Below are 26,447 nucleotides of genomic sequence, written 5' to 3'. Positions count from 1 at the left end.
TAGCAAAAATATAACATTGATATATATAAATAAGACTGATTAGTGCAAGCATCTTACTTATCTTGTGAGATATGCTGCTATGAAATCTGAAATTGGAATCAGTTCTACAGTATGCTAATATCGCAGCTGCAAAACTGAAGAGTGCTGGGTGAATCATTAAAAAGTGGTATTTTTGGTCAATTTTTTTGGCTGTGGGTGGGGGGAGTGGGGAGTGAAGAAGAGGCTGGTTGTGTTTTGTTTAAAATCTCTTGTACTTGGCATTTATTCTACTCTTTAATACCAGTTTCTACAGACCTAGCTCCAAAAGACCAGAAAAGGTACCAGCATGATGGTAACCCATCCAAGGTAAGATTTTAAAATCAGTAAAGACTAAGAGTTAAGCTGCTTGCAGCATGGACTCCACTTTAATCTCAGTGACTTTTTCCAGAAAACAAACAAAACCACACCACAACCCCCAAGCTGAATGATACTTTTAAGAGAAATCTTTTCCATACAGAAATAGATTTGTATTGAGAAATACATTTTCCCACCACAATCACTAAAATACACGATTATAGTTTTTTGTTTGTTTTTAAATAAAAAATAAAAACAAGAAGGAAAATAAAATTTACTGCCTGCATACCTGGAGTGGAACAAAGGATGCTGTCTGGATTGACAGAAGCCTCATAAGGAGGAGGTGGGTCATCTGGATGTTGAATGTCTGGATACTTGTAAGCAGTATAGGGTGGAGGTGGATCATGGAAATGAAATGCTCCCCCTTCCCCATCATCTGAAAGATGCAGTGGAGTAAGGCCAGTTCCAAAACCATCAGGACCATAATCAAAACCAGGCATCCTGCGGCCCAAGTTAAAGTGGTGCACTATTTCAAGATAAGAGAAAGAAAGAAAGGAGTTTATACCACTTTTTCTTTTTCAGGTTAAGGCAGATCTCAACACCTTCTTCCACTTTTCACAGCCAAGGAACTCATGTCTCCTGAACACCTAGAAAAGCCCAAACAACCTATACAGGTCAGCTCGCTGCAGTTACACAACAAAACCCAAGGCCACCTGCTTCCAGCCTGTTTGTCCTGCACCACAGCTAAATTTGTATCTAACCTCTTCAAACTAAAGACATCATTCACACACAGAAGATATTTCAGATTTGTACCACATACAAACAAACAAGTATTCTTCGATTATTGGCTAAAAAGTTTGAAGAACATTCAGGTTTGAAGAAACTACACACACGGAGGCAGAGATGAGCAAGACCATGACACTTCTCATTTCCACACATCAACAATAAGCATTAAGTGCAAGAGAAGTACGTACTTATTTTTTTTAAAATGAGTGGTTCACAGAAAAAACTTGTACAAATCATAACCCATTCAGGCAGCCAGTACATAGCTACATTTGGGTACAGTACTGACCAGACTTCCACTAATGTTCTCCACATAGATTTGTATCTCTTCTCCTCTTTTCATCCTGAAGCACATTTACACTACACACGTTTACAGACCAAGACTCACTCTACAAATACAGGCTACTTACAATTTGCTCCAATCAAAGACTCTATGCGCTCTCTCCGCCTCTGGCGTAGCCGGTGGACCATGAAGAGCAGCAAAGATAGGATGAGGAAGGATGAAATGCAGCTAACTATCAGACGCATTCCACCAGCCATTGAGTCAAACAAGCTGTTCCCATCTGTTACATAAAACATAGGAAAGAAGCCCGTTACTTATGTTCAAGACTCATTTCTCCTCGATGTTCTTTTGTCAGTAATGGAGAGAAATGCAGAGTGGAGATTCATTAGCCTGGTTTAACAGTTCTCCAGATTTCAGAAGTGTAGAAAAAATGAATCATTAGATGATTTGTCTATTTACTGCAAGGAGACCTAAATGCTTCTAAATATGTTACTCAGCAAAAGGCACAAAACGTTGAAGGCTTCAGGTCTGTGAAAAAAGGAAAAACAAAGGTTAAGAGTATTTTGCACATCAACTTGTCTCCCTGGCATGGCTGATGGTCTTGTAATAAAGCGAACAGCAAGCCTGGAAGCTATGGGAAAGGCCCAAGAACTGGCATATCTACACAGTATTTCTACATGACTTCTCAGCATCTTACCTTGCCTATTTCAAACAATAAAATCGCTAAACATTTTCATTATCACCAAGATGCAGTCATCCAAATTCCATGTGTCGTAGGTAGCGTGGTTATCAACATTAAATGATAGGAAATAAAAATACCTTAAAAAGATGAATCAACATGATAACAATCTTTCAAAAAAATTAAGAGAGATTAAGATAAGAGATTAAGATAAACAGGAATTAAGTATTTTCCTAAAATCACAGAAAGCAAGTGGCACAACACAGAACAGACCTGGGAGCTCAGGGCTTCTAGAGCTGTATACCATAACTAACCAGATCCACATTGGAAGGCTGCTGAGAGCAAATTATCACTGTTCTGTCAGTGCCAGGCACAAGAGGTATTTTTCACAATTCAACTAATCGGGCTTAAAGTAGCCTGCAAACAGACAGACACTCTACACAAAAACAGCCAGAAATGACTGTGCTGTTCTCTTTGCCCAAATTTCCTGTTAAAGAGCTCCGATCAAGAAAGGAACTGAGGTTAGATGTGGCTAAGCAGATGAAGCAGCTGCACAACCTGGTCATGATGGTTACACGATGCAAGCAGCACCAAGTACGAACCCCGTGCCCAGCCAGTACAGCACCATGCCAGCACACTTGGCAGAGCAGCCAGCCCCTGGCCCCTCTCCTTCCTTTCCTGCACCCACCACAGCTGCAAGAGCTCTCAGTACCTTCCTCTCCACCGAGCAGCAAAAGCTGCACCAAAGATTCATTCCTTACAGAACACAAGAACCCTCACAAAAACTGTAAATACCAATTTGCTACAAATGCTAGGAATAGAAAAAGGCACCTTATTTAGGCACCGTTAGAATGGCTAACACGGCTAATTTATTACCTAACCCATTCCCGAGTAATTCATTTAATAGTGCACTACACATAGAACTCCAACATAACACCCTCTCAAATCTGGCTGTGCAGTACGAAAGCCTCTGTGCTGTCAAATCTTTTAGCAGCTCTCCCTGTCAGAGCTCAAACTGATGCAGTCACACAGCAGCAGTAACCAACCAACACCCCCTCCCCAACAGCACAGACCTGCCGGCGTTCCTCCTCCGTGTTACGGCAACACTGACTTTGTGGCCACCATAAATTAGTTCTAACAGTTGCCTTAAATAAAAGGACTTCAGTAAAACACACACACACAGTGAAGTATGATGCAAACTTGTAGTCGGAATTCCTGACACCGCCTCTTCCACATATTCTCTTCAGAGCAGCTAAAAGTGCAAATCTTGGGCCTGCTGGGGAGGCTGGGCCGCTTTCTTACTGCTCCCAGCCTCTGACAGCTCCTACCACTCAACCTGTTCAGCTGGATAAACTATTGTCAAGTCCTAGATTAAAGTAAAAAAAAAAGAGACAGAGACCCAGCTTGTACAGAACAAGACAAGCCATCACAGATTTTCAATCAAAAATGGATTATTTCAGAAAGGCTGTTTTACACTCAGGGCAGTAGTAATATCCTGTAACTGTCCCAGTTTAGTCAAAAGAGAAGCTTCTCTATCACCAGCTCTTTCAAATATTTTGTTTCTCTTAACTCCATTTCACAAGTGAGAGTTCCAGATCTGTACAAACAAGAGCCCCACAAAACAACAGGAGTCCCACATCCATGAAGAGGCAATTGACAAATGACTTCAGTTTCAGCATTAGTACACAAAAGATTTTCATGTGCTATTTATCTTCAACTAAATGAGAAGCATCTTTCAAGATAGTACAGCTGGGATTGCTCAGCTTACTCCTACCACTGAAAAATTCCCCTACTACCAAGTCCTTGAGTAATATTCTTTATCCACTTGTAATCGTTGCTCACCCACTCACACAACACGAGCTGATTACCTGCCAACCCAACAGTGGGATTTATTTCCCCCCAGTCTCTCCTTGTGTGATGAATTCACTTACCCTTGATTAGTAAAACAGTTTTCTTTCCTTTGCAACAAAGCTTAGTGAAGATATATGTAAGAATTGGACAAAGATAAATGCATGCTGATTAAAGGAAGTAATTCATTAATTTTGTCAGCTGGAATAGTCATTTATCAACACCCAGAATGAAAACTAAAATGTGTCATCTCAAAATTTCAGTGTTTATCGTTAGCTGAAGTAACTTTATTAAGAAGTTAGGCAACTGCTTCATGATTCTTCTCTCAAAAACCGAGTTACTAAAAAACCAGAACACTTCAGACACGAGTGTAATGAAACAGTCTTATATAGCATCAGTACAGGAAGAAGAGCTTAGGGATCAGAAAGGATGTGATAAAATACAGTCTTCAAATCAGTATTCATGAAATAGTTAAGACCCACAGTATAAGCAAGGATTAAAGAACATTGTGTGAGGTTATCCCAGGTCGTCTTATCCTGTCTGTTGGATGATGCCTTGCTGACACTGTTCCTGAAGATTAAAAAAAAAAAAAAAAAGACAGCGAAGACAGTCTTAACTCTGCTGATAAGAGTAGGAGAAAGACTTCTGCTTTTTCACCCCCGACTCTCCCCAACCAACCTGCAACACCAGTTACGAACATCTGTTAAGCTTAGCCGTCAGAATGGATGTAAGTGACAGCAAGGAAGGATCGGGGCCTTTAATCATTAACTTGTGCAGATAAGACACGAAAAAGAATGACCACAAGTTTGGATGCGAATAAGCACCCCTTTTAAGTAATAGGCTGAAATGGAAGCCTCTGATGGGAAGACTTGACCTGTGTTTTCCATATGGGAAGGATCTGAACAATAGTTTCTTGGTGCACTCAGATAAGATCAGGTTCTTTTAAAACATCATGAAATCACAGAATGGTTGGGGTTGGAAGGGACCTCTTGAGACCATCTAGTCCAAACCTTGCTCAGGCAGCGTCAGTTTGAGCAGGTTGTTCAGGACCGTGTCCAGTCAGACTTCAAATATCCCCCCAGATGAAGACTCTACAACCTATCTGTTCCAGTATTTGACCACCCTCATGGCAAATGCTAAATAAATTTCTTTTTGCAAGTCTCTTTACACAAGAAACAACATCCCCAAAAGGCCAATGACCAAACAGTATACGGAAGAGTCCTAAGACTTCACTGATCCAAAACAAGAAGCTGCACTGAGATGCCAAATTCAATATCAAGGTTGCATGCCCTGATGATTAAAATTCCATATAATTTGAAAACAGTGCTTTCTATCTGATCCCTGCATGCAAACTTCCACACATAAATGCTCATGTCCAGAAAAAGATACTTAATTAGCGCTCAAGAGAAATGTCTTTTCCTTTTTATGACAGCTAAACATCACAAAGAAACCACGCAAGATGCTCTATTAGAAATCAATGATGCTGTCAACCTCCGTAGAGGAGACAAGCTACTGCTCTTCACTAAGTAGCACCAAGGATGACTAATTATTTCTAGCAACAGACTGAAGTTTTTCATTTCCTGTGATGTGGGATTTTTCCCCAGATGGGGTTAGTACCCAGCAGTGTCAACGCACTGAAAGGATGCACCAAACAAAGTTATACCCCAAAACAACCGAGCTCTGCAGTAATTTTGCTGCATGAAACCGCAACAGTCAAGTCTTACCTGGGTCTAAACAAGTAAATTTGCAGCACTCCTTCGGATCTTTGCGGTACTGCTGACATCCCTGTGGCCGTTCACACAGAGCAGCCACACACATCTCAGGTTCACCGTTATGACACGTGCAGCTCAGACAGGGATCATCCCCTTTTGGAGTGAAATAGTAGCCTTCATCAACAATGTTGTCTTTGATATCGACGCAAGTCTGGCCTAGAACAGAAATGCACATCAATATCCAAGTGTCTATGAGCCTACCAGACAAGCCCGGTTTGATCTATTACAAAACATGATTTGAAAACATAAGCAGATGATCAGTTAAAAGTCACGCTTCTACATGAAAATAGCTTTTAGAAGGGATCTCCAAGGAGCGGGGAAGATAAATGGACAGTCTGGAGCTGTGTGGGGATGATTTACTGCTCAAACTTGACAAAGTGAATGTTAAGTATTTATTTAATGGAATTGACGTGCTTTCAGGCGTCCTCTCCAGGACTCAGGAGAAAAACAAGCAGTCTGAGAAGGACAGCCTTCAGCATCACGCCTGCTGCACCTCCCTCCCTGTCTCCCGGTACTTAGGAAAAGCTGGGACTTCTCTGAACCAAGTTGCAGGATACTCTCAACAGGTCAGGCCCAAAAAAGAGAGCCAGGCAATAGCAATTCCACTGCCCTAGCTGTATCTTAGTCCCTGCACAGTGGATGAAGCTTAGATGTCTTCAGCTCACCATCCTTTCCTCCCACAGACCTGAAAGGAAGGTACCAAACCAGAGAGGGCGCAGACAGCTGGGGGACCTACCAGCCTGCAGCAACTGCTTAGGGAGGGTGGTGAGTCCTCTCCACCCTAAGCAGAGCTCAGCTGCGAGGGTATAGAGGAAAATTCAGACTAGAAGAGACCTTAGGAGGTCTCTAGTTCGATGCAGGATCACCTATGAGGGAGGTCCCACTTTGTTTCTCAGTATTTTATCCAGTATGGTCATTTGCCCTGACATCAGATCAAACCTTGTTTTAACTTTTGTTCCTTGTCTCCTGCCACACACCCATGCAAAGAGCCTGGCTCTATCTCCTTGATAATCTCCTTGCAGCTACTGCCTGGCTGCCATCAGGTCCCCTCGAAGCATTCCCTTCTGCAGGCTGGAGGCGCCTCATTTCCTCCACCTCTCCTCAAAGCACTGGTGCACCAGCCCTCTCAGCACCATCTTGGTGGCCCTCACTGAACTCACCTCAATTTGGCAAGGTCCTGTCAGTGCCTTTCTTGTACTGGGGGTCCCTGAAACTGTACACAGAATTCTTCTGCTCAACTTACACATCTTATCTTTTTCCCCCTTACCCTTTGGTTAACAATCTGGCAGAGCTACTGCTTTCCTTACAACATCACTCTGAAGAGATGGCCAAAAAGGTCATGTTTTGACTACATAAAATGGCCTTCAATTCACATTCCAGAAGTTTATCACATCAAAGTAGACATCACAATAGCCTGTCTTACTAATTTTCAATATTTCCAGTGAAAAAGCAGGCAGAGGAGGGCTGAATTTTCCTCCCTTAACACTCTCGTAAATCTTTATCCTGCTTTCAAGAAAAAGCAAACACAAAGCACTTCAAGAACTGCAGTAAAAGTTCAACACCACATGTATTAATTTATATATATAATTATTATTATTATTTTTTACAAGCAATTATCATTTATATCAGGCATCTTGAATGTTACCTGAAAATACTGCTAAAAAGCATTTCCCTTCTCTTAGTTTAATGCCTTTTGGCATAAGGGCATGCATGATACAGAATGGGAGCCATTTTTTCCACTTTAAGTCAGAAGCTACACTTGCTTTTTTCCCCATGCCCTACAGTTCTAAGAATTGGTTGGAAAGAATTTAATTGAAGTTGCTTTATTCAAAATAAACCAGCAATAAACATTTGCTTCATGTAAAATGAGGAGACAACATGAGTGATATTTACTAGTAAGGCTTAACTGTATCGTGGCTGACAACCACCCATCGCGATGCTCCTATTTAAACAAAGCCAAACTCTTCCTTCTTTTTCCTCCTTTTTTAATTTACTGGGAAAAAGTAGAAAGATAGCTATCAGATTTCCAATATTTGTTATAAGTTTATTTAAACTTGCAAGACAGTTAACACCAAACTAAAACCAACTTACTCCTTTTGCAGAGGAATGACGACTTCTCGTAGCAGTTTTCAGCATACCAGCTGTGTAAACCATGGTGCCGAAGGGTAGGAAAATGGAAACACTGAAGCTGGGCACAAAGAACGTTTTCATTTTCAGACATAGCCGTACCAAAGATAGGGTCAGGGGGTAAAAATACTTCTGAAGAGCCTAGAACAAGATGCATTGGTGTAAGCAGCCTGCGGGTATGCAGAGCTTTAGAAAGGCTCTGTAATGTCACTCATTGCACGCACACCAGATATCCTGCAAGGCTACTGTCCTCTAGCTTTAGCTTCCATTAGCAGCACTCCTCCGGGGGAAGGCGAGGAGTGGGGAGGGAAGGGGTGAGTCACAGAGAGAAGAGGCTGCTGTTGTCAGAGAACTGTGTAATTCTGACATTCTGCTATGGTAGGAGCGTGTTCTGCTATCTCTACAAATGCTTCTTTCCAGGGTCCCATGGGATTTGCCTGCCAATTCTTATGCACCTCTTCAAACAGTGAAGAGTTTGAACATGCTAAGGAGAAATGTAGTAGTAACCAGTACACTTGAAGGTCTGGCCAAATGCTAGTGAAGCAGGAACCTACACAAATCTCAAACCTGCTACTCCAAGCACCTACCAGTGCTTCCAGTACATCATCTATCCTGTGCAGCATGCTGCAGAGCTGCTCCCCCACAGCCCACATTGCTGGTTTGGAGTGCAGTGCAGAACAGGGCTATGCTGCAATGCCCCTCCTGCTCCTGCAGTGGGGATACATGTACTCTTTGGTCCTCCATCAAACTGTTAACAGGCTGCATGTCATGGGTTCCAAAGAGCAGGGACTTAACATCAAGTTATTTTTCCCATTGCAGGGCATGGGTAAGGTATTAAGGGTATTGTATAACTAAAAATTTTGCTTCTGACCAGCACTTTAGTGTTAAATTAGTCAGTATTCAAAATTTTAGAGATTAACAAGAAGCCAAAATACAACAATTGTGAAAATTAGATTGATACGTCTTTAGAAGCCTGCTTTCTAAATCTGTGCTTAAACATTGACTTCAACAGCTCCTGCAATTAGCATATTAAGCAGCCTAGTCACACGATGGTCCTTTCAAACACATCAGACTGAAGTCTGATAATTAACGCAATTAAGCTCTCCTATCATTTTTTTGAGGGTTTAACTTCCACATCTCCCAATGATAGATTAAAATTTTCAAGCTATAGGACCCTAAAATCACTTTTCAAGCAGATACTAGGAATTCACAGTCTACCTCACTACAAGTCAGTGGAACTTGAATAAAATCTTTCAGAAGCTACTGAACGCTAGTATGGACTTTACTTCATACAGGTATGTTTTTATTAAATAAAAGACTTGCAAGCAAAAGACTATATAGCATTGAAAAGCCTTACATTCATATAATGAATCAAGTTGAAGACAACTTATGATATAAACAGACATCACAATTCTCTGTAATTTATGCCTCCCTAGTTATAACACTTGATCAGCAGATGGCAGTGCAGTCAACTTTCTGAAGAGCAAAGAAAGGTCCTTTTAAGGATAATTGTTTTTTTTCCCCTGGAGTTCATAGGAGAAGCCTGCCCGTATAAACAGTTTTGTCCAGATGAGGAATAGCTAACCCTTACGAGGGAAAGTTGGAACTTCCTCCCTGCCCTTTTCCTGTTGTCAGAAGGCATCTTTAGGTGCCTTACTTTAAGGAACTAATGGAAATGTTCCTGCCTCCACAAGAAGGAGCAATTTCCTCTGAATACTCAGCCAAATCTGCTTACTTAAATGACAAAAGAAATCAATACTTTTGCACATGGCAGCAAGGTAAAACAAGTCCCATCTCTGGAAACCTACTCAGGTTCAATCCCTTCTCCTGCAAAAAGTAGTATTTTTTTTTTTTTAAGATCCACCTGTTTCACAAAATTCTGCTCATAATTATATATCTGTACATAATGGACAGTTACCCTTGCAAATTTCCCATTACTGAAAACTGTATATGAGAAGAAAACTACCCTGGATTTGTTTTCAAACGCTACACTGGAATTCACAGTGCCGATGTGTAAAAACCTGTTTTTTTTTCCTTGACCTATATCAGCACAGAATTTAGACATTCAATTCTACACATATGATTTCATATAATGACTGAGACAAACTAATCACTCACCTGAATCAGTTAAAAATAAAAAGAATAAAACCGTGTCTCTGCATTTGCAGCATAGGGAGCTGCTTCTTTTGCCATTGAAAAAAGTTCAGCCGGAGAGGCCTATCAGATTAATGCTTGATTCTCCATAAAAATAGTTATTAATTCTGGGCTAAGGTAAACTTTCTCTTGGTTTAAGTAAACTGCCTGCATTCTTTCAAGGTGCAAAAAACTCTGGGTAATTCTGCAAAATAAGATAACTGAAAAGCATATAAAAACCTACCAACATTAAAAACAAATCCTACACTAGTTTGCACAAATACTATAATCTGGAATCAGCTGTTAATCTAGACATTCACCAGAAGGAATGAGAAACGACAGAGTAGTTTCTTTTGCTCAGCTTAATCATGCGGAAATCCTAAACAAACTTAAAAAACACATTCCTTCCACAATACATCACTGAAAAGTCATGAAATTTCTTACACTTGAAAATTAGGCATGTGTATTAAAATACTTCTGTTTTGATACTGTAAAGCAAAGCCGTTCCCCTACAGCATTTCAACACCATCAGTGAAAGAAATGATGTTCTTGCAGATAATATCGATGTTTTAAGATAGTTAAACGGACCACGGAAACCAAGTAATAATTTCAGAGGCCTACCTTTATAAGCTACTTCCCAGTGGCCTTCTAGGGAGTGATTTCGATTTGTGATCACATATTGATATCCAACCCAGAACCTATAAAAAAAAAATCAAGTTAGATTCTAAAAATACAAGCCCAAAACATACTAAGAAATTAGAATACCTTACAAATTAAAATAAGAACCTTACAATATCTTGAAAATTAACTTTGAAAACATTCTGATGACCTTTTTAAAAAAAAATTAGCGCACATGTTGGACAAAGTAAAAAGACACTACAGTTGAGGAATAAAGGAAAATACTTGATAGTTTTCTGTTTACAAATAACTCACTATGCCTTTTATTTCCATGCATAAGCAGCACCTTATTCTGTTGTTATAACAGCACTACAGTATCTTGAACTCAAAAACCACACAAAAGCATCCAGAACTCAAATATTTCATAAACATACACAACTGATGTCAGACACTGTTCAGGATCAAAACATCTAAGTCTCCGGAGACAGAGATACATGACTACCGAACCACTGCTGGTGGGTGATCTATCAGCACGGCAGCCGATGAGACTGACGAAAAACCCACAGGCAAAAAAAACCCAAGGAATTATGTTTGCTGTGAACTCACAGAATGAAATATCTCAAGTCACCAAAACACAGTTCTTACAATTCATGTTTGTTTGCTTGTTTTTTTCACTTCGTTCTTGTCTCAAACTTACAGTCTTTGTCAAAGCTACTGGTGCTTAATGGAAACAAAAACTGTGTTGAAAATTTTAAAGAAATATTATTTCTATACAATGTAGTGCAGTGGTAAGTCACTTTAAAATTTATCTTCCCTGTTGCAGTTCAAAAGTATGTATGTTGCCGAGACAGCCTGAAAACAAAGACTACATTGTAGCCTGTTAATTTACTAATGTTAATTAAAACACAAAATATAGAGATAGCCACTCTTACATGCTTTTACAAGGTTATTAACCTATAGTAAATTTTACCACTAGATTTTGTATACAAACTGAACTACCAGCAATTATATCATGCAGAAACCATTCTCGTGTAATAGGAGATCTCTGTTCTTTTCCTTCCCACTCACCTACGTTGGTCCTTCCTTACAAATGTCTTTTCTTCCAAGTCCCACTCCTGTGCCAGGATAAATCTTAGCTCCTGGTCTGCAGTGAAGGTGGCAAGGGATCCATTCACCCGCTGACATGTCTGCACGGCGTCCCAGTAGTTCTCCCCGTTTAAATACACTCTGTAACAGCTGGCTGTGCCCTCGTAGTGGTGCCACCCTGTTGGGCACTTCCCTAGGAAACATGAAGAATAGAAGGGAAACCGTTCCCCCCAAATTAGGATCTTCCAGGTAACACATCCTAATCAGCTTATGACAACGCAATGTGTAATCACTTAGATGCATATACACAACATACCATGTATAATTTACCTCACCAATAGGAGATGCATGCATTACAGATCACAGGAGACTTCCTTTACTAATGCTTTTGACAAAGGATTTTTTTTTTAATGCCCCGAAAAACTCTTAGCGATGTTTCCCTGCACTGTGACAGCCTTTAAATTCTTTAATTAAGACTGATGATCTACAGTGGAAGGTTTTCCCTGAACAGCATTATAAATCCAATCAGTTTGATCAATCCAAGTCACAACAAGCTGTAAGAAGCAGGAATGATAAACCATAGGTGGCCAACTTAACGATCACATCTTTCTATTAGGTGGTTAGCAATATGCCCAACTTGCTGTGAGGATTTCAACCTTATTTTACAAACAAGCTCAGTAGTATTCATACTCCTGCGCACGGTCAATCACTAAAGGTGATGGGGATTTTGGGGCAATGGCTGTTTGCTCTGGAAAAATGTCATTGCACAGGACATCTTTAGAAATTAGGAAGGTGATGGTATGAACTGTAGTCTCTGCTTTCTCAATTAACTAAATTGAAGAAATATGCAAAAAAAAGCCTCGAGGCATTTCTGAATGAAACAGACCCATGGGCTTTTGATGACTGGCATTCTTGGAGGTGATAGGTAACTAACAGAATCACAGACATAGGCTGATGAAATTTAAAACAGACATGAAATATGATTTTAGCGCCTGCAATTGCAGAATTAATTTTGCATGACACTTAAGAAAGGAACTTTAAATTCACAAACTGTTTTATGTTTGTTGCACGCATTCAAAGAGATCTTGTTCTCAAGCCTAGGAACTCCCTTCAGAAAAAGTGATCTTTATCATAAAATAGTGACACACTTAAATTTGAATTCCTTTATGTATCTTCCTTAGTCTTCATTTCTATTTAAAAAGTAATGGGATCTTCTCAGGTCTACTAGTCACATCACTGGGATGGGACAGAATACAACATGAGTATTATAGATATTGCTGAATCAATTTCTAAATTGTTTTATTGTCCTCTACAAATTTGTTTAACAAGTTAGCTACTGGAATCCATACTGGAATCAAAATACCTGTTTGAATAAGGCTCCCCCCCCCCCAAAAAAAGAGCTAATTTTTCACTTGTGCTAATCACTTGACTTTTTCAGAATCCTACCGTATCTTCTCTGCATGTCCCCTTCCTAGTCTGCCCCATCCCTCCCTCCAAGCATGATCAGTGCTGTCTCATTCCCAAATCATTGGATGATCCAAGGAGCAAAGAAAAGAGAACAAGACCAGAAAGAGGAGGCAGGGGAGACTTTGATGCATTGGACCTAAAGAAATTCAAAGGCAGCAGTCACTACGAGCTACAATCAGTAAGAAGGACAGTTGTGGAACATTTATCATTTAGATAAGGCTGGTACCAGGATACAGAAAGCATCACCAGCAGTGATGCAGGTAAAAGGGCAGGGTGATATTGGAGCGGTATTTTTGAAGATTCCCAACTAACACTTGGAAGTAACAAGGAAAAAAAAAAACATTCAGGTCCTACACTCTTCCTTGATAGTTCCTTCATAGACTTTTTCCTTCAGAGAACCAAGAAGGGAAGAATTTCCCTAAGTTCCCCACTTCCTAAAGAACATTATTCCCTCTTAAAAAGGGTACAAAAGTCACAACATCAGATGTGTACCTAGTTTACTAAGGATACTGCAACTTCTTCTAAGTGACTTCAATCAGAAGCATCAATTTTGTTTTTCCCCACTTTCCAGGGGAAAACTGCAAGCTCACATCAAGAGACAGCTGACAGATTATCATGCCTGATGAAGGATGAAACCATCACTTAACTCATCACAATTACAGAAAACTAGGCCCACAGTTCATAAAAGAAAATCACAATTTCAGTTGCACAAAAGTAGTGTTACAAAGGAAGCTGGATTCTTCGTATGTATCAGCCTGCTATATAAACTGTGCAACATCACAGCACACACATAAAGGAAGTGTCCAAAAACCTGAAGGAGCACTTCACTTGAGCAAAGACTGGTCTAAAAGCCACGCAAGAGAAAAATCTATTAATTTCTCCTTAAGAGAACAATTAATCTAAATTGCTAAACTAATTAGTAGAAAGATGGGCCAGATTTCCCAGGCTGCAACTTACTGCTAAATCGGACAGGCTGTGCCACATTGACAGTGTGAAAGCGGGTCGTCTCTCCTCCCCTCCCTCGATTATGCCTGGAGTCCACATTCTCCTTCCCATGGTAAGTTCGCTGGTCCCCTGTCAAGCCTGAGGAGAAGGAGGAATAGTCAGTACCACTGAAAATGTAAGAAAAAGCAGATTTGATTTTACTAAACTTTCTATGGGCTTTAATTCAATACAAATCTATGATACATAATAGAGGCAGGTAAATTAAGATGGTAGATCCCTGCAGTAACAGCCTGGCCATTTTACATGGGTCATAACAAAAATAATTGCAGTTGAAAAGAACCAACAAGCCATTACATTAATCTTGCAAAGTAAGATAAATATTTTGGCAGATTTTCAACAACTGCAGTTGTGCACAGAACTCGACACTTGTCATTTCAGTTGCTGCAGCAAATGCATCATTCCCAGTGCATTTTGTCTGTTCTTGTTTACAGAACTACCCACTCTCCAGCTGCTCAGTTTCTCAGTTGTGTGTTCAAAGATATAAGACAACTTCTCCAATATATTTTCCAACACATTCTCTGAGATCTAGGACAAAATTAAAACCAGGAAAGAAAATCCATCCTCAGCCAGAAGAATCAGGCTTTTCATTCCTTCTCAGGCTTTCTAAAGGAAACATTTCATCATTATTTCTGAAACAAAAAACATACACACCCTAATCTGGGTGTCGGGGCTTCTCAATGGATGCATGAGACAAGTGGATTCAAGAGGTTACGAAAACACAATGCAAAATGTAATCCGCAAAAGGGGCACAGGTTAGGTGCAGACACTGCCAGCAAAACTAGCAAAGCCATAAGCAGGAAGGCTGGAAGGGTAGTGGGCAGAAACCTTTGAGAAAGGCAGATAAATACCAGAGTTCCATCTGGAAACAAGGAATTAACCTAAAAACAGAAAAAAGAAGAACCCAACAATGCAAGCATCAGAAATACCTACTTGTATGTCATCTAATACCACCAGCTGCTATTTGAGCTAATAGACTTGCACAGCACAAAGAGCTACGTAGACATGTATTTCTGTACATAAAAAAAAAAATCAGCTTATTTCCCTTTAAAGCTGATTAGCTCTATTTACACTAGCTAAACCAAATACACCAGCCATGGTCCAAAATAGAGAGCAGCTACATAGACTTCTTCAACAGCTTTAATTGCATCTGTCTGAAATATATTCAAAATAATTTCTCCACTAGCTTGAAAAAATCAAGATATCCAGAGCAATTTCATGATTATTTAAACTCCCAGCTGGTGGCTGCCTGGTGTGTCACCTGAGGGAAAGACCTCCAGAAGACCCACCATCAAACAAGGTACTCCTTGGGACCAACTGCACCAATGACCAAAACCAAAAAGTCTCAAGTAGGAGCCTAGGAACAGCAGAGCAGCTCTGCATTCATCTGGCTCTAGCATACTGAGTTTGTCCCAAGTTAATGGAGTTAGCAAGGATATTTAATTACCAGGTTACCCTAGGAATTACACGCCTATAGAGATCACCCATTAAGAAATGGCTATGTATAATACACTCACATGGCCTTGCAGGAACGAGGCAGTAATTCCAATATTCCATATTAGAATGCGCTACATATCACAGGAAAGAAGTTAGTGCCAAGAAATTCAGTGAGCATACATTTCAAAGGACACAAAATGGTAAAATAATTTGACAATGAAGATCATGGATTATTTTTATTCCTTTAAAGGCCAAACTATTTTTAGTTTTAGATTTTGCCTGCCGTTAATGTTGCATTAGCATTATTTACACTATGATCATCAGAGTGATACTAACACATCAAAAAAGCAAATCTTTAATAAGTGTTACTTTTTAAAGTCTTAATATAATTAAGGTAGAATACTTTATCCAAGATGAACTGAGTTCAGCACCGGGAAGCCCTATTTTCCCATGGCATTAAATGGTAACATCTAAAGAGAAAGAACCGGTTGGAACCAAACAGAAGAAGAATTAGTTCCCTTTGAGAAGTGAGAGCAGATGCAGCACCATATGGCTGACCCTCCATGGCTAAACAGAACGCCCACGAGTACTTAACAATTTAACTCCCCTGGGAATAAAAGAGAAGTTTGCGGGTTTTAATACACAAGGGTTAAGAACAGGTTACTCACGCTAACGTCAAATTGACAGAATTTATACCAAATGCTTTGAGAAAAAGCTACACGGATCACACAAAGGGAGCTCGGTCAATCACCACCCAGAAGAAGGACATCCCCTCCTTCCTTCCCTGGCGTCAGTGGACCTGCCACCAAAACGAGAAGGGCTCAAGAGGCAAAAAGCAGCCACCACAAGTTCTCCTTCAAGCCCAACGCTGTCAGTTGCTTAATAAATCGGAGCTCTTCAAATAGAAAATTGCTTCTATATGACCTGAATTTTCTGTCTCTGAGAAAAGCAAAGATGACAAGTTTTTCCAGGGCAATAAAGAAAGAGCATGCTAATGAGCCTGTAAATTACTTGACTGTCATGAAAAGCAGTTGCAGATTCTGGTGGCAAAGGTGTAATTGGGCTGGTTTTCTATGGTGCAGTTTCAATACTTTGCAGAAGAATTTTCTGTGTACCCTGCTGTTCTGCTTTCCTTTATTAAAAATATTTATATCTTTAAATACAAATTAATAGTGCCATGGACTTAGCTTTAAGATAACAACATGAGCCAGAAGATCAAAACCTATGTTTCAGTATCTCAAGAAGGCAAACAATGATTTTTCGTGCCTATGTGCACATTTAATATTCTGAAAGCTATCCAGTTGGGGAAGATAAGCTATTTCCCACATCCTTTATTTTCTAGATCCTACCACCACAAAAAATAACAGCAACAGCAGTATTCTTACTAGCCAAGACAAACAGCTTTAAATATTCTTTGGTTCCATACAATTATGCTAGAAATGTGATTTGCTTGTTAGTTGGTGAGGAAAGGGGAAAAACAGGTTCAAGGGAAGATTCATGGGGTGCAATTTCTCTTTTCCCCTTGTAAACTATAGCACGCCTGACAGGAACATCCTCCAAACTGTTTCCAAATGGATCAAGCCACGATTAGTATTCATGCAGCTCCTTCCAATTTACAAACAGTTGCTAATTCACTCTAGCATGTTTACAGACTGAGTAATAGCAGCACACATCAAGAAAGTCACCCAACACGTCTGATTACATGACTCTCTTCAGTTGTTTAAAACTTCAAGCTACCAATTTAGAATTAGAGTTTGCCAGGCTGAATGGCTCCTGCTGAATTTTATATGGGTAAACTTTTTCAGGTCTGAGTCAATACTGTTCAAAAATTTTTCAGAACAGAAGTGAAGAGTCTGGAAGGGGGAGATATTTTGCTTACACTTCCAACCGCCTTTTAGTTGAACAAGTTCTGATGGCAAAACACAGCCCTGACAACTCACAGAAAGTTTTCTCGTGCACACAAGTTTTGCTGTTCCTCTTGGAGAGAAGGGAAAAAAAAATGAAGGTGCCAAATGCTGTCAGGTCTAGGTCAGAAACAAATAAAACAAAATAATTTGCCCATTACTCACAGAAGCTGAAAATAATTCAGTTAAATTGCCCGCAGTCTTTACCATACATCCACAGAGACCACTCTGCAGCATTATCCACAGGGTCTCCTTTCCGTACTTTGCCCGTGGTGTCTCGTTAGCAGAAGGAAGCACACAAGCAGTACAGAAAGCTCCTTTTTGTACCCCTCGGTGCATCTATCGTTCAGACCGAGGGAAAGGAAGCAAAAAGCCGAGTGGTGCAAATGGCACATGAGCCGAGGAGCTGAGAGCACACAAAAGCGAGAGCTGGCACCAGCTGAGACAGGAGCAGGCTCGACCGTGAGCGTGCTGAGCCGCGCTGCATGGGGGAGCAAACATGACGCCGAGTGGAAAACTGCTCCGAGGAGCTCGAAGAGAAGCTGCAATCTGCCACACGGACCAGTCTGCTTTGCATCGAAGAAACGAGCAGACACAACAGACTGAGTGTCAGGGGCTTAAAGAGGCACTTGCAGGGTCAGGACTCACACAGGGGGTGAACGCTGGGATTTGGGGAGTTGAACAAGTTCCCAGAGTTACTGTGCCACAGCAAACAAGTCACTCAAGCCAAACACTTCACAGGGATGGATGCAGTGTGAAGACTGTCTGGTTTGTGGAAGTGCTAAGCTATGACACCTGCAATTAAATTCAACAGGAGCACTTGAAGCACAGGACATGCTCCCTGGCACTGAGCACTCAGGAAGTCAGACTCCTGACACATCTGGAACACTCAAAACACTTGGCCTCAAATCTTTGCATTTCCATCATAAATGGGGAATCCTACCACATTTCATTATTCAAATTATGTCAAAATGAAATTGTTTATGAGGCTACCAGGTCTTGTGATACCTTATTTGTTCTAAGATTTGAGTTACTCCTGTTTAAACACAGATTCTCAAAACGTACATATGAAAGCTGCCTCGTCCCCTAAGCCTTAAATTTTCTGTCTAGCATATTACCTACTAAACCTTCAGAAAGCTTTTAATTCAATCTGGTAATTTGAGAGGTGATAGAGTTTCTGGATTAAATCCAGTTTCATGTCTAAAGATTTGGAAATATAGTTCTGACGTCCCCAGGGAGGGGTGATTGTTGTCAGGTCTGGCAGCTCCACGCTTTGCATTGCCCACTGTGTTAGGCTAGGAAATTGATGCTAACCAAGACCAGCGTCCTGCTGTGCTGAGCACCAGTCAAACCAATAGATCGCCTGGCAGTGAAGAGCTCAGCAGGTAAACACCTCAAAGCAGGGTAAAAACAATGCATCGCCTCGGAGTTCGGTAAGGGTTCAGAAAAGGTGTGCAATTGATCGGAGGCATTTTGTCATTTAGCTTTGAAAAAGGAAAAAAAAGGAGATGTACTAAAAAGTACGCAAAGGTCAACAGTTTAAAGACTGCAAATCTCTGCATGTAGTAGTTCATAAAGTATGCACAAACAGTCAAATTAAAGGAAATGCAAGACTAATCAACGGAAATGCTTTTCCCAACGTATCATTAAGCAAGGAAGAATAGGGTTGAAACCATTTTGAAAGGAATATTTAAGCTTCCTGTCACACAAGGCAAAATGACAATTAGGTGATAGTGGAAGATGAACACATTATATCAACCACCTACGCTGGAGCTGTCTTCGCTCCTCTAAAACTTTTGGCTGCAGAGACCGCCCAGAACTGGAAGAAACTTGTCCTCATCCAGTCTGAAAGCTCTTGAGGGTAAAGCAAAAGAAAATGGTAAATAGGAAGAACAAGAGAGAGGACGAAGTAGGCATATGGCTGGGGAAGTGATACTGCAATCACTTCACATCACACACAAAATACCCTTGGCAAAATGAAACAGAAAGCTGATAATGATCACTGCAAGAGTGTGCCACAGCTGCTGCTTCATCAGTTACTGGCCATACCTTCAGCTGGCTCCACAAAGGGGACTTTCCAGATCCAAAAATGATATAGCATGCAAGTGCTAGCACAACCAACCTCCAAGTCAACACATTTCTTCCTGTGTCTGGAGAAGTCCTTCAGAACAGTATGAAAGATGACATTGATTGAGATCCATGTTTACAGTTAAATTTCCTAAAAAGATAGGTTCTGTATGAAATCAGGCTCCCGGTCTCAACCCAAAACATGTAAAATCTTACTGTTGAACATGGGACTGCAGAGCAGCAGCTCGTGCTACTTCCTCTAGAAACTACAGACCCAGCCCTGCAGCCTGTCCAGCTGGGTTTGTAGCCTCGGGCTCTGGGGAAACAAAGAATTCAGCTCACTGAAACTTTGCTGCATTTGGGCTCCTGACCAAGCAGGTCCAGAAAACAGTACTGAGAAATACCTATTAAAGGAAAAAATACAGCATGAGGCAAGGCTTTGTGCTACGGAGCTAGCGGAAAGGAAAAGCCTAAGGACAGCTGACAGCACAGTCTTATCACTTATTCCTGGGAACAATTCTATTTAAAAATACGAAGGAAATGGAACAATCACCAATATAATGACAAAATGAAAAATTGCTGTGGACGGGATTTGCGAAAAGCACAAGAATTTATGACATCAATTTTCTGTTCATACGCAACAGATACAAGCACCTAGCCTGTAGTATAAAAATAAAACAGGTGAACAGCCAGAGCTTTACTAAACCCTGCTCTACGTGGGCTGCTGACAGTGAGTTTTGTTTAACCAGAAAGCCTACAGAGAGGGCAGGATATTTAGAGAAGTTGATCTGGTATTTTGGCAGAAGCAAAGCTGGAAATCCAATGAGCAGTAAAAAGGCAAACTGCAGAGCCCTTCCTTCTTGTGGGTTCAAACATGGAACTTCTGTAAAGGTAGAAGAAGTTATGTTACTACTTCAATTTCTTGTGTAGAACAGTAAATAGAAAATTAGTAGGAATAATAAAACCCCATTTGTAAGAAATGCCTGTTTCTACCATTTCACAGAATACACCACCTTGGGATAAATTATTTTTAGGAACAATTACTGTTGATATGGAACAGTACACAGATTTCAAGAGTCTCCACTGTTCAAGTAGGATAGAGTTACAGACACATGCAGCATAAATCCTCCCAACAATTTTTAGTACACTAACAAGAGCAAGCAGGAAAAAGTTTTAGTCTACCAGATAGATGAATTGAGGGTAATCACTGATGCAGATTCCCCTAACAATTGCATGCCTCCTGGGAAGGGCAAGGGAGACAGCACTTTACACTTTGCAAGTCTGGAGCTGAAGGGAATTCCATGTTTAAAAGAAAATAGTCATTCTGAAAAGAGACCATAAGAACAGCTACGATAACAGTCTTTTGTAAATATGTATATTTTGTATACGTGTGGTCTGACAAAAATAGGCATATGACACACTTACTCAGACTGTCAATGAATGAATGCCTTACCTAATTGTATTCCGAAAAAGATGCTAGAAGAAATGATCCTAACAGGAAAGTCTTAGGTTTTGGGGGTGTTTCTTGTACTTTGGACAACACAGTCACCAAACAATTTTATTACAGAACGATCCTCCTAGTTCAATAGGAGGTTTGCTATTAACTCGAATGAAATCAGGCTGAAAAAAAGGTGAATGGTGCCAAAGAACTTACAATGGCTTTGTATTAAGTTCTTGCAAATAGCAAAATGACAAAGCAGTCATTGAAACACACCTTCATCAACACCACAAAAACCTATTTCACCACCACTGATGTTTTCTGACTTATGTTACAGGGTGCCAATAGTAGCTCAAAGGCCGAAAAGTACAGGCTGCACAACCAGACTCATAGCCCTTCCTTTGCAAGCTTTCTCTTAATGCTTCAGAGAGACTTCATCCCTTTTAATTTGAAGATACTTTAATGATCCAAGTTTCACAAGTCCAGGTGGCTTCACTAGCTAGTTCTTTTAGTGTTGTCTGCCTTTACTGAAATTAAGGACCTTAATTACAAAGTATTTAAGTTTAGCTGAATCATCTTACAATTACTCATCTAAATCTGAAGGTATTTTCTAAATTTAAAGCTGCATCATTTCTTGTTAATTCAGTGGCCAAAGAAGAAAGTTATCACTCTCGATTATGACTGTGCTACTATTATTAGTTGCTTTAGTTCCCCAGTCAATGTCTCAGCAGTCAGCCGGTCCTATGACTGCTCCCAGATTTAATACTCTTCCCAGCATAAGAAAACCATGCTCCTCCAAACTTATAGTGGCCTCAGCAGAATTACTTTTATTCATTCCATCCCTTTTCATACTCCAAGGCACCATTCATATGCACGCCAGCTGACCAACTCGCCCTTATTCCTGACAGTTCTGAATAACGCATACCCTTCAACGCCCATTTCAGGTCACAATGCTATCCCACCAAATTTTCGTTACAGGTATAATAGAGTTTTATGTCCTACACCAGTAGTTCTCGTTCCTCTGGTTTGCTGGCTACACTCCTTGCATTACTGTGCAAATATCTCAGTCCTTGCCACACCCAGCTTTCTGGCTGTTTTAGCTCCGTACAGCCTTTTCACCAATTACTTATCCGATTAATGTTCTCATCAAGTGGAGCACTTTCCTCCTCTATGCTATCCATCACTTCCCCCTCTAAGATTCTTTATGTTGCTCTGTTGTTCTCCTCTGCCCGTGTACAGACATGGGGATGAATCAAGTCTCTCCCACATGCTTTTAATTCCTTGAAGTTCTCCTCATCGTGTCAGGCCAGGCAGTCCAATGAGATCTGCACCCCAAACGCAGGTGCAGAGCCTATCTACTGAGAAATGTTAGATTTTTACAAACATTTCTCCCAGCCACATACCAAATATTCTTCAGAAATCCAGTCATTGAGTTGTCATCATCATCCTATTACATCCTTCATGCAACACCTTAAGATTGCTGACTGATATTGTAGGTTAAGAAGATAAAAACCTTGTTTTGCACTAATGGGATATTTCAATATCCCCACAAGTCAAGCCTTCAGGGCATTTTGAATAAATTCAAGTATTAACGTGACTGTTTTTACCTAGCTATTCACTTTCGTTAACCTCCTTTATTAGATCCCTCTAGTTCTTCACATTTGGTTAAAATTAGTTCGAAAGGAAGAAGAATAACAGCACAACTATAAAAGCAACTTTCTTTAAGGACATCCACATCCTTGATAACAACTTTAAACACAAGTTGCATCAATGGCTTAATTTTTGGTGTCAGAAGAAACTACAAATAGATTTTTGCCCGCCTCCCCCACTGCAAATACACAGTCACAGAAACTAGCCAAAAGCCTTCTAAAAAGAGCACCAAACATGTTCTTTCACTCGTCTGCGTGCAGCACAGTGGGGAGAGAGTTAACTAAAGCAGTTTCAAAGTTTGTTAGATTTACCGTATAATCTCCACTTAAAAATATATTTACAACAGCTTGTTCTTGTAAAATACTGATGCTACTATTTTGTAGCACCTCTAACTAAAATAGCTTAAAACTCAGAATGACGACAGACTTAACGCTGTGATGACAATGCTGCGAAGTTCGTGTGATTCTCTACCAAGCAAATTACATAGATCAATGGCAGAGCTTCTTGAAAGTTTTTGGGCACAGCTTAGTCACACTGTAGAGATAGGAGTTTTGAACTGCGCCACGCTTTCACATTCCTGCTGCATTGTTGTTAGGAAAAAAAACTACAGGTCCCTCCTCTTTTAAGGTACACAGAAAAAGAATTGCACTGGCCAGGTTGTCAAGAACACAAATGTGAATGCTCATATTTGTGATTCTGTGTTCACAAAAAAAAATATTAAAAAAAAAGACAGCTCAGTATCCAGCAGCTGTAACAGAGAACCACTGCTGGTAGGTAATAGGCCCCCGAAAACATACATGAGCTTGTGAAGAGTAAATACACCAGCTTGCTTGGCAGATCAAAGTTCTCCACATAAGCACATGCAGCATAATCAGAACAGGTAGCAATAAACCAAGCTCTCTACCTAGCCCAGCACTGTCACCCAGCACAGTTTGAGTGATACACTCATACAACCAAAACTGTAATTCAGAATTTAACCTCGGGCCTACGTGTCATTTTGACTTAATTGCAACATGATTTTTCCCTGCCATGAAAGCCTCTTAGACAACAAACTCTCCTCACCTCCAGCATACCTACTCGGGCTGTTAAATTGAAGTGCAACTCTGACAACTGAAAAAAGTGTTTGTAGCATTAGCCCCACAAACTGAAAAAGTTTATTAATAAAGGGGTGCATTTCTATGGAACAATGTCTACTTCCAAATAAGAATAAGCAAATGATCTTAGGAAAAAAAAAAAGGAGTTAAAGTACTGATGAAAAACAAGGTGATATTGGGATAAGTGGTCTTCTTAGCATTACCTGGACAGTCAACTTCATCACTCTCGTCCTCACAGGTGGGCCATCCATCACACTGCCAATTTGAAGGGATGCACTGGATGGTACCACTCCGACACGCAAACTGCCCTGGGGTGCAACGGAGCTCTAGGAAAGAAGAAAGTTTTGTTTTGTTTAAAGTGTTATTTATTCCTCTGAGTCTAAATACATATAGAGTAAGTGTAATGGACAAAAGCTCTGGCTAACTCAGCCTGCTAAAATCTGCTGAGCTCCAGATCACTTCCGTATTTCAAACTGGACGTTTACAGCTTTAATAGACAGGAGGGCCTGTGTACAGCGTTTATGAAAGAACTCTATCAGACGTCTGTAGTAAAAACTTCCTCATAAAAACACCACCCAAGATCTATCTGGCAGATTTTTGGTTCACGCAATCATACACACTTCAGTTCAGCTTTCTGCATGGGAAATAGTGTTCTGATCAGACCGCGGTAGACTCTACTCCTACATTATCGTCATCTACAAGGAATAAGGATATCATTTAGCAGTACGTTTCCCACTTACGAAATACTAACAGGAATACAAGTTGATAACATGAGAACAAAACATTTTCTCAGATTTCTAAATTGGATTTTCAAAACCAATTCCAAAAAAAGTGACAACGTAGTTTCTCTTAAGTTTGCTCCTTTCACATATCTGAAAATACGTTGGTGTCCTTAAGAGAAGAGGAGGAAGGGAAATCCACGTTTGAACAATGTTCCCAAGCCCAGTTCTAGCTGGAGAAGTTGCAAGCTTGGGGAGCCAGCAGCAGCCATCACCACAGTGCTCCCCTTTTACTTCTTCTCATGCACTTAAGACAACTTGCTCACGCGTCTCAGAAGCGAAGTTTAACAAAAACATGCTCTGGTAGCTTTTACATGCTAGATTATGCAATAAATTCAGAATGCAATTCCCACTCTAAGCAGTACGTACGCCAGGCCCCACCCAGACTTGCACAATTGTCCAGCCCAATTTCAAACTATTTCGCAGAACTATTTGTAAAACAATTTCCATACTGATGAACCTGTTTTCACTTTCCAGCTTAAACTCTTTTGTAGAATTCCTATGTATCAGCAAATCCTTTAAAAGAAACTGCCAGTATCTGCAAACTTGAAGTGCCTGCTGCTACAGCATTACTACCTACTTGCCATCATCACACTGTCAGTCCTAATTAGCATCATAAAAAGTACAATTTTTGTCAATGCTTTTTTATTTTCTTTTAAGTATCAATTCCATCCATCAAATGCCAGAACCTAATAATTCAGCTTAATTTTGTGTTCCTCACTATATTTTGCAGGGAAAATCTGTCTATACAAACGGTGAACAACTCCAAGCTTGTTTGCAGACTGCAGATCTGCGAATCACTATGAGCATCGACGCGCTCACCTTCGCACCAGACCATCACCATGCAACTGCCTTCACGATGGTGGTTCTCAATACTCCACTGCTCTTGGTAATGTCAGTTAAGCCATGACTAGAGAACTAGCACATCTTATTAAAAATAAAAATCAAACAAGGGTTTATAAAGTAATGGACACCCAGCCCTGATTTTGAACGAATGAAGTAGGTAACTGTTTTTATCGATGGGGGAAAAGGAACCTCTAAGAAATTTACAATATAGATGCACGTTCTCTCATCCACAGTTTATAGCTTAAGAGAAGAAGCTCTATTGCAATTGTTACCTTCCCAAAACACACGTCTAAACCAAATCAAGGCAGAAGTTACATTTAAGTTTCTGGACAACACGGCCATGCAAAATAAGTGATCACCCGCTGTCAACCAAAGCCATACCCACGTACCTGATAATTAGTATAGGATATTGCTAACAGGCTTATTGTTTGATAGTAGACTCAAATCCACTTCTTTTGAAGACACCCATATATTAAAACAGCATTTAACAGTACCTGTTTCTCTCCAAATCCCAGACCTGCTCTTCTAGAAGAATAGAAGCGGACACATGCTCTTAGTACACCACCTACTCAGAGCAAACACGCAGGTCACCAAAGCACAAAGAGCCCAAGCAGACCTGCCTGACTGCCCCCAGCAGCAGCACGCGACAGCAGAACGAGGAGCGCTCTGACCCAGTTAGAGTTCTATTCAATCCAAAGAGCTGACAGCAAAGAGCACAGCAGAAATATTAAAAACAAGCAAAATAAATAAAAAAATAAAACCAAGAAAACGCCAACACCCCACACACCAGCAGCTTAGGTCACACATGACGACTTTTTCCCCCCAAATAAAACCCAAAGTAATTTATTTAGCCCAAAGAAGGGAAGAAAGTTTGTGATTATGGGAATAAAAGGTTCGCTTGCCCAATGTAGCAAGAAAAAAATAAAACTAAAGCTATAAAAAAATACAACTAAAGTTGAAAATTAAACTCAAATTTCCAGTTCACAGGAAAGCATCAGCTCAATAAATCATCGCAGCTTGTTTTTTGTTTTTGTTTTTTAAACCACATTTGCAAAGCGTCAGCGTGAAGCATAAAGTTCCTTAAGAAGTTTATGCCATTCC

At 40.3% G+C, this 26,447-nt stretch overlaps 1 protein-coding gene across 2 annotated transcripts in view; it reads right to left on the bottom strand.

Annotated features, from left to right (window-relative positions):
* Nucleotides 1–26,447, bottom strand: part of DGCR2 (DiGeorge syndrome critical region gene 2) — a 49,316-nt gene that overhangs the window by 5,308 nt on the left and 17,561 nt on the right. For both annotated transcript variants that reach the window (XM_083803587.1, XM_083803588.1), the window contains exons 2-9: nt 23,925–24,047; nt 14,087–14,212; nt 11,645–11,855; nt 10,580–10,656; nt 7,790–7,966; nt 5,651–5,854; nt 1,527–1,679; nt 623–859 (exon numbers count right to left, since the gene is read on the bottom strand). In XM_083803587.1, the coding sequence (XP_083659713.1) occupies nt 623–859; nt 1,527–1,679; nt 5,651–5,854; nt 7,790–7,966; nt 10,580–10,656; nt 11,645–11,855; nt 14,087–14,212; nt 23,925–24,047 (1,308 nt within the window). The remainder of the gene's footprint in view (nt 1–622; nt 860–1,526; nt 1,680–5,650; nt 5,855–7,789; nt 7,967–10,579; nt 10,657–11,644; nt 11,856–14,086; nt 14,213–23,924; nt 24,048–26,447) is intronic.

This window comes from Anser anser (genome assembly GCF_964211835.1).
Source record: "Anser anser genome assembly, chromosome: 18".
Classification (NCBI taxonomy): domain Eukaryota; kingdom Metazoa; phylum Chordata; class Aves; order Anseriformes; family Anatidae; genus Anser; species Anser anser.
This window is presented reverse-complemented; position numbering and strand designations above follow the sequence as displayed.